The sequence below is a fragment of the Paramormyrops kingsleyae genome, chromosome 18 (assembly GCF_048594095.1).
Source record: "Paramormyrops kingsleyae isolate MSU_618 chromosome 18, PKINGS_0.4, whole genome shotgun sequence".
Lineage (NCBI taxonomy): Eukaryota > Metazoa > Chordata > Actinopteri > Osteoglossiformes > Mormyridae > Paramormyrops > Paramormyrops kingsleyae.
This window is the reverse complement of record NC_132814.1, coordinates 20099316-20108571: the sequence shown is the minus strand read 5'-3', so window position 1 is coordinate 20108571 and position 9256 is coordinate 20099316. Positions and strand designations below refer to the sequence as shown.

General features: G+C 43.5%; 1 protein-coding gene across 1 annotated transcript in view; it reads left to right on the top strand.

Annotated features, from left to right (window-relative positions):
• The first annotated feature begins 535 nt into the window (after positions 1-535).
• LOC111837075 (low-density lipoprotein receptor-related protein 1-like) overlaps positions 536-9256 on the top strand; it is a 50031-nt gene continuing 41310 nt past the window's right edge. Inside the window, exons 1-11 of the mRNA XM_072702243.1 lie at positions 536-632; positions 2041-2163; positions 5043-5180; positions 5478-5597; positions 5679-5807; positions 6253-6519; positions 6831-6990; positions 7283-7502; positions 7974-8163; positions 8314-8457; positions 8818-9054. Coding sequence (XP_072558344.1) covers positions 536-632; positions 2041-2163; positions 5043-5180; positions 5478-5597; positions 5679-5807; positions 6253-6519; positions 6831-6990; positions 7283-7502; positions 7974-8163; positions 8314-8457; positions 8818-9054 — 1825 coding nt within the window. The remainder of the gene's footprint in view (positions 633-2040; positions 2164-5042; positions 5181-5477; positions 5598-5678; positions 5808-6252; positions 6520-6830; positions 6991-7282; positions 7503-7973; positions 8164-8313; positions 8458-8817; positions 9055-9256) is intronic.

Below are 9256 nucleotides of genomic sequence, written 5' to 3'. Positions count from 1 at the left end.
CTGCTGGCCAGGTCCTGAAAGGACAGACTGGAAGTACTGGAGCTGCTGGCCAGGTCCTGAAAGGACAGACTGGAAGCACTGGAGCTGCTTTTTGCGGATGGGTGGCAGTGGCAGAGTGCTGGTTTGCACACTTGGACAGCTAAGTGATGTCATGCATCGGCCCAGAGCTTTGGTCCATCCCCCCAGCTAATCAGTAACTAATTACGGCGGGGGGGGGGGGTCTTATGTTTGTTCCCTGCAAACATTTGCAACTCCAGTAAAGGAATCAAAAATATCTAAGAGATGTACTGAAATGTCTCAAATGTTGTTTCATTTTGAATTCAGTGCTGTCTGTGAGTAACCTGTGTGTATTTACCGACACGCGGCAGCCTCCTCAGGCTGAATGAGTCTGTCTGTCTCCTTCCTAACGGAGCCAGGCTACTCATGCTGTTTATCTACCTTATTCTGAATAGCAGGCCACTAAGTGCTTCATCACTCAGAAGTTTAAACGGTTCCAGCAATTTTTACATTTCAACTGCTATCATTTTGATTAAGCATGTTTGCTTTCACCACAAAAGTGGTGTTAGCGGTAGTGATTTTTATGGATGCATTACAGACTTTGAAGATTATGTCTCCTGTCACAGCTACTGATGGTAAGCAGTACTAATTCATTTATAATTGCGTTGTCTTTGTATTTGCTGGTCAGCTTAACATCAGTAAAAATGGTGTAGTCAAAAAATAAAAAACCTTTGCAGGCAGCTAGATTTAATGATTTATCTTTGTATATTTTGAAAAATGTATATACAAATGATCATTTCAATTTTGGCAGACATTAAAAATATGGGAATAAACCATAAAGTGAGCTAGATGGGAAGCAATGGGAACATCTACAAAGGAAGGAAGCTGCTCAATAGCATGTAATCTTACCTGGTAACTTAGTCTTAACTAGCATTTTAATCTTAGTAACTGCAGCAGGGAATCCCCTGGTGTGGAAGGATCTGGCACAGGACTTAGAGACAGTCCTCATCCTTTTATCTCCTTTTGTTCATGCATACATTTTATGTGTTATTTTGATCTCCAGAATTCACTTCTTTTTTCCCACATTTGCTAGATCGCAGTGCGTGTGGCATAGGCTTGCTTTCAGTGAGTTACGCCTTTCTTCAGGTCACTGGACTCCAGACGAACTTTTTCCACTAGTAGCACTGATGCTCCTTACTGAAAATTGTAGGAGCACCAGCACAAAACTTAGGTGCAGCACTTAAACTAACACGCAATGCGACACATACATATTTCTTCCGTCTTCCAACTGTATTTCTGATAAATGCTTTGGTAAGAAATACACAATTTACAAAAAAAACCATCTGATGTTTTATTTTAAAGGAGAACGTCACAAAGTGAAGTAGTGCTTAAGAAAAAAATATTAAGTTGAATGGTGCTTTTTAAAACATTAACATCCAATAATAATGTTGCAAAGTACAAGGCAAGTGGTCAGCTGCTATGGCATCAGGTCATCTGTTCCTGCATAGATTATGTTGTTGTTGTGCTTGAGAACTGCATCCTGAGGAACTTTCCAACTGCAATTCAGGGACATAGTGCCTCACCTATAAAGGTTTCGTACAAAGAATATAACTGCTGTAAAACATTCAGGCAAACATTCATATGAAGATTTTCAGGCAGAACATAAACAAAACAACAAAACAATGGTCACAGTTGCAATACTAAGAAAAGAAGTAGAGAAGACAGTAAAAATCCCTGGATATCGTTCTTGCCCTGCATCGGATGCATTCTTGCCAAACAAGGCCACTCTTAGGAGGGAAGTTAACAAGACTGCTCTTGCTGAGGCCACAAATGCGATCTTGGTATTGAAAAACATCCAAGGACTCAACCATTCATGGTGTCAAAGGACTCAACTAGTAACTGTGTCAACGGACTTGGCCGGCAACTATGTCAAAGGACACAACCAGTAACTGTACTGAGAGATTTGCAAATCACTGTATCAAAGAACTCAACCAGTAACTGTGTCAAAGGACTTGACCAATCACTGCGGTGTCTCTCTTTCAGCCCTCAAGACATGTAACAGCATACAGTTTATGTGTAAGGACCAGGTGACCTGCATCTCAAGGAGCTGGCTCTGTGATGGCGACAAGGACTGTCCTGATGGCTCTGACGAGGCACCAGAGACTTGTAAGTACAACTATTAGTCTGCACCATGTTTCTTGGCTCCTCAAAGAAACTCAGAGTTTATTTTAATTAATGCCAACATTTCATTCATATGAGAAATTTAAACTGACTTGGAGGAAGTGTTTCCACAAGACATATGTTTGTTATCATTATTTTGTTGATGATTTTAGAGTTTTTGGATTAGGAAATTAATTACCCCAAGACCTTGGCCAAGATAAGTGGTTCAAGGTTGGGTATGTAGAAAGATGGATGGATGGATGGATGGAAAATTATTGTGGAACAGAAATAAATAAGATAAAAAATACTGCTATGGCATACTTGTATGTGTTTATGTGTGACCCTGTATTTTGACCTGTGGCTGCCCCCAGAACCTTCCCACAAATTTCTGCAGGGAAAACAGGAACAAATATTGTTTTTGGTTAAGGCAAATATAGCTTTGGCACAAATTCCCCCATTGTACCAGAAGACATACTCAACACAGTTTATGATTGATCTTGAGCCTTGAGAGACCCTGGAATACCATCCCCTGATCGATCAGGGGTATCTCCACGTAAGACTGTAGTTAAAGAACGTTAAAATATTCCAATTCCAATAAAGATTATCTGTATTCTGACAAAACAGAGAAATAATGTAAAATACTGCTACATCATTCAAAAATTACAGGTGAAAAATGTAAAAGGAAATTTGTTGGATAGCAATACTGCTCACATTCATCGGAAGCTGAGCCTAGCGGCACTTATGCTGACTCAACACTTTGACAGCTTGTATGTTTTGCAATGTACAATTTGCCTCACTTGAACATCGCTTTGGAGAATAGCATTTGCTAAACATGTAGAATGTAAATGAAAAATGTAAAACAGCTATAAATAGTTTAATAATGGCTGAAAAACCACTATGGCATGCGTCTGAACAGACGAGCAGAGGTACAAAGTCAGGGACAATGTGGTATAAAACAGAGAGACGGGGTACAAAGTCAGGGACAATCTGGTATAAAACAGAGAGACGGGGTACAAAGTCAGGGACAATCTGGTATAAAACAGAGAGACGGGGTACAAAGTCAGGGACAATCTGGTATAAAACAGAGAGACAGGCTACAAAGTCAGGGACAATGTGGTTTGCAAATCACTGTATCAAAGAACTCAACCAGTAACTGTGTCAAAGGACTTGACCAATCACTGCGGTGGTATAAAACAGAGAGACGGGGTACAAAGTCAGGGACAATGTGGTATAAAACAGAGAGACGGGGTACAAAGTCAGGGACAATGTGGTATAAAACAGAGAGACGGGGTACAAAGTCAGGGACAATGTGGTATAAAACAGAGAGACGGGGTACAAAGTCAGGGACAATGTGGTATAAAACAGAGAGACGGGGTACAAAGTCAGGGACAATGTGGTATAAAACAGAGAGACGGGGTACAAAGTCAGGGACAATGTGGTATAAAACAGAGAGACGGGGTACAAAGTCAGGGACAATGTGGTATAAAACAGAGAGACGGGGTATACAGGATCACCTAGCATAGACTAGTAATCATCATCTGACAGCACAGCTGCATTTGTTTCCACAGACAAGAGGAATTTGACCTGTATTCTTGCATGAGCAAATAAAAAAAGGAAAACAAATTTGACTTGGCAGGCAATTAGGATCAGACTTTACTGAGTGCTTCAAACAGAGTTTAAGGAATCGCATAAGCAGCACGTAGGGTAGCATGTTTCACGGTGGTAAATGCCACTGGGCACAGAGCACTCTGTCACAATTAGAAGCAGGTCTGCGGCCTTCCACATGAAAGTGTGAGCTCTTCAAGCTGGCCTTAATGACCTCTCTACGCTGCTCATTAAGAGATGGGCTTCTATCTCAACAAGCATATAAAGGCAAGGACCATTATCCATCCAGAGGTAGATAGTCCAGGTCCAGAAAGTAAAAATCTACACCAAGATTTTCTTTCAGCCAAACAGCTGAGTACTCTGCGATTGTGACTCAATACTTATACTCAACTGGTTGGTTGAAACTAAATCCTAGTCTGGAATTTTACTTGATGGACCTGAAGTATCAACCTTTAAATAAATCAATGTCAAATCATCCTTTTCTGGCCAAAAGTCATCTACAAATTAACTTAATAACTACCAGTAACTGCTAATAATGTAATAATTTTTTAATATATCAATGTAGTTATTACTTTGTCTGCTACACTAGCCAATAATGTAGTAACTGTTACATTACACACAAAATGTATACATCTTTGATTCAGGAATTCTATGATATTATTGGTAAGTTATTACACTATCAACTTTTATTACCTTAAGTCTGGAAAATTATGATGTTATTGTCAGTTTTTACATTATTATCAGTTACTACATTTTTGGCTACTACAGGGTGACGTGGTATTTAAACAGAAATTGAGTTCGTTCCCGGACTTTGCTGGCAAAAGAACAAAGTCGCCTCTGATCAAACAGAGCAAATCGAAAAGGACCACAGACGCTGGGGTACATTGGCTGCTTTGCAGTGAACCTTCATTAAGCCTTTCACTGTCTGTGTTGTTTCTTTGACATGCTGTGGTCCTTACGTGTGCTCCAGTGTATGACTTTTAATATACTACTTTTTCTGACTTTACTGATTATTATTATTATTATTATTATTATGTGCCTTCAAGTTGATGTGCTGGCAACCATATAGATGACATTCCTTCAGATTGAGTCCATCCACCTTGTTCCTCTTTTGCCTTTTCCAACTATTCCAAGCATTACGGTCTTGTTAATGCACATCTCATTATATTTCCAAATAAGGTCGGTGTGAGCGAGCGTGAAGGAAAAGTGATCGTCTGCTATATGTCATTCCTAACATTAAAACATTCATGCGCGCATCGGTGGGTGGGGGTGCATTACAGGTGCACACAGCCACCCCCCTCGATGTCCCGCTAATGAGGAGCAGTGTCCCGGTGTGGAGGTTTGTCTCCACAGGAAGCGGCTGTGTGACGGGGTGCGTGACTGTAGCGACGGCTGGGATGAGGGGCCGCACTGTCGAGGTACACAGAACGCCGCCTCCTCTTCTGCAGCTTTCCCTCCCTCTGGCGCAATCATTGTCATGTGGTAGCACCTGGTAATTAAGATATCTCAGGTTTGAATGCCATGCCTTGGATCCTTCAGACTTATCACATTGCATCACAGCTGGGTTTGTGAGCTATTAGTGATGAGGACACAGCCTGGGGGGCCCCATGGACGGCAGAGCCCGAACCGCGGTGTATTAAAAGATGAGGGAAAGATCTGCTGTGTTCAGGAGTCTGCAGCAGTCACTGTGACTGCACCTCCCGGTGTCTCTGCAGAATTTGCCCCTAACTGCACACACTTGGGCTGCCAATTCGGCTGTTCCGTGGCACGGACCGGACCCATGTGTTACTGCCAAGGCGCCTTTGAGCTTGGTCCAGATGGCAAAGCATGCAGCGGTGAGCAGCCAGGAAATCTGCAGCCCTGTGATCATTTCATCGGGCCCCGGCATCGAGGCTGACTGCGGCGTGTGCTTCCAGATATCGATGAGTGCACCGTGTATGGCATGTGCAGCCAGACCTGCGCCAACAGCGAGGGCTCCTTCAGCTGCGGCTGCGTGAGCGGTTACCGGCTGCAGGCAGACAATCGCTCCTGCAAAGCCACAAACGGTGAGGGCAGCTCAGCCAGGCTCTGCTCTGAACATGGCAACCATCCGACTGGATGTGTGTGTCTGTGCAGATTATGTATGTGCATATCCTCACTCTATGTGGCAAAGATAGACACAATATGACAGAAATATCTACAGCTGTTTTACTGCCAGGGTTGGGGATTGTCCTAAGTGAAATGAAACATGGACGAATGGATGGATGGATAAATGTGGACCTGAAAATCTCACTTTCACCTGTGCATCATTTTAGTGAAATGTTTGTGAATTGCTCAGCTTGACATGAACTTGGTTCATGAAATCTTGGAGTGTGTGTACAATAGTCATGAAAACCCATATACAGCAGGGTGTGAAAGGTCATATACACTTATGTATATGCATATTCTGAAATATCTCATGATACTTCAAGCTCTTTTGTGGGTGACGTGTTCCTCCGCTTCCTGCCTCAGACCCTGCAGATCGCCCGGCCATGCTCCTCATCGCTAACTCCCGTAACATCCAGGCCAGGCCGCTGATCAGCAGCTCGACCCACAGCCTGCTGTCCACAAGCACCAGAGAGGCGACTGTCATGGACGTTCTCTACAGAGAGGAGACCGTGTGCTGGATCAACGTCCATAATACCACGCGCTCTGGCACCCAACTCAAATGTGCTCGGATCCCCAACCTGAAGGGATTCACAGAGGAAAGGACAATCAGTGTCTCATTTAGCCTGGAGAGTAAGTTCACACCCTCATGTTAACTAAACCACGCAGAACTGACGTTTAGTATCAAGAATGAAAGAAAATTCAGAATGTGCATCAAGCAGCCATACACTGTACAAGCACAACTGACAGCACACAAAAAAAGACAGACATGCAGCTATTCAAATAAAACGCATGTAGTATTGCTGAAGTCAAGATGTAGCTGCAGATGATACAGAAGGCTGCTACAGCTGGGACTCGGAGAATCTAGTTAAAAACATGAATTCACTTCCACAAACATAGTCATCATTTGCATTCTTTTCTCTGTTTCTCTCTCTGATGACTAGATGTGGCACAAATGGCCATTGACTGGCTGACGGGAAATTTCTACTTTATGGATAGATATGATCACATATTTGTCTGTGACAAAGATGGAGACACCTGTGTCACACTACTGGATAAGGAGCTCCTCGGTACCAGTGGGATTGCCCTGGACCCCATCATGGGGTATGGACATCTCTGTTCCAGGCACCAGAATGAACCATTGGCATTACTTAGGCATGATTAGGTGCATTCAGGAATGTCATGTTGGCTTTACCACAGAAACAGAAGTAATTATTGTTCATGCAGTCAGAACAGCTACTCTGCTGCAGTAATAAAATGACAGTTCAAGACTGCGGCTTCACTGTTTATTTATGAACTTAAGCAGCTTCAACTTTTTCTGGGTCTTTTCTGCCTTTCGTTGTCACTGACCTGAAAAAGCTGCTTTTCCATTGAGCAGTTTTGTCAAACTCCACAGGAAGATGTTCTTCACAACCACCAAGCTTCCCAAAGTCGAGCGCTGTGACATGGACGGGCAGAATCGCACCAAGCTAGTGGACATCAAGATAATCTCCCCTTTGGGCATCACGCTGGATCTGGCCAGTAAGCTGGTGTACTGGGCCGATCGCTACCTGGACCACATCGAGGTGGTGGACTATGAAGGAAGGAACCGGCGCAGCATCTTCCAGGGTTCACTGGTCAGTTCTTGTTCTCCAGCCTTAAGATTTTGGGGCTTTCAAGTGGCAGGTCGGTTGTCTAGGGAGGAACAACAGTTTAAATCACCAGGAGATACTTCTAAAAGACTCCATGCCATACGTCTTCCTGCTGCTCAAGTGGTGAACTAAGCTGCTCATTTTAACGCATCTACAGAGGACTGAGAAGTCAGGCTTAAGCGGGAGTTAGTATTCATTTTCTGTGTTTCATAATCACGACCATGTCTAAGACAGACTGTTTAAAATGGATAAATACATGCACATTCCTACAAATACACAGGACTGTAAGATCACACAGGGTCAAAAGGTTCCTTTAATGTATAAAAACAGGCTGTATAATTTACAGTATGTATCACACCTTTGAACATCCTTCATATATTTATAGTACATTTGCATGTTTTATCCAATCATATGGCATCATAGCTGCTCTTTCCTCATCTCTGTCTTTTTTTCCAGATTGACTATTCTTTCAGTCTCACACTGTTTGAGAATGATCTGTTTGGTACTAACGTAAAAACTGGCAGGTCACAGTACCTGGCCAGTGTGATCAGAGTCAACCGCTTCAATAGCTCTGACTACGAGGTCATAACCCGTATGGAGAAAGGGGGGGCCCTGCACGTCTACCACCAGCAATGCCAACCTCCAGGTATCAGAGACAGCACCCATGTACGCACTGGTGCCATCTGCCAAGAAGTATTGCCATGTTTTTCTGCCTGTGTACTTCGTCAACTTAAATTTGTCACATGGTAAGAGATCATTTTCTCTCCCTCTGCCTCCTTCCTCCTCTCGGATAAAGTATGGACACACGCGTGTGAGCCGGACCAGTTGGGGAGAGCGGGGGGATGCTCGGACATGTGTCTCCTGGGAAACAGCCATAGGTCTCGTACCTGCCGTTGCCGTCTGGGTTTCCGCCTGGACAGTGATGGGAAATCCTGCAAGAGTGAGCGCGAGCCAGCACTACGACACAGCATGGAAACACTGTGAAAATGAGAGTTCTAGAAGCAGAACCTGGGTTACATATTGAGTGAAGTGCCTACTGTTCCTGTCACTGTGTCTGTTATCGGCAGGTTGCCGGTTCAAATCCCAGGGGCACAGACAGATGTCACCATTGGGCCCCTGATCAAGACCCTTTAACCCCCAATTTTTTAGAAACTATCTGATCTTGCCTCAGTTGTGTGTCACTTTTGATAAAAACGCCTGCTAAATAATAAAATAAATAAAGACTACTTGCAGTGTGAGTAGCATCTCAGAGCACTATTCCAGCTGTTCACAGCATGATGAATGACCCCTGCCTTTCCAGGGCTCGATCGTGAGATCTTCCTTGTGTATGCAAGAGGTCAACCTGGTACTATCCATGGAATGGATATCAACACTACGGTTCCTGAAGATTTCATGATCCCCATTCAGCATGTCCAGACTCCGCATGCTCTGGACTTCCACGCCAAGAGCAAGTTCATTTATTTTTCCGACATCACCAGTCATGTCATTGGCCGGCAAAAGATCGATGGCAAGGAGAGGGAAGATATCCTGCAAATAGGTAAGGATAGATGTACTATAGGTGTTAGCTACTGGAATCCAGTTACACTGGCAGGATAATGAGCCCTGAGCGACTCCTGGTAGAGGAAGATGAAAAAGTGAATGGTATTTCTTGTAAGAACACAATAGCTTTGAAGTGTTGGATTTGGGAAGCGAAAAGACAAAGACCTGTCCTGTGTTTGTGCAGAAGTACAAACATCTTC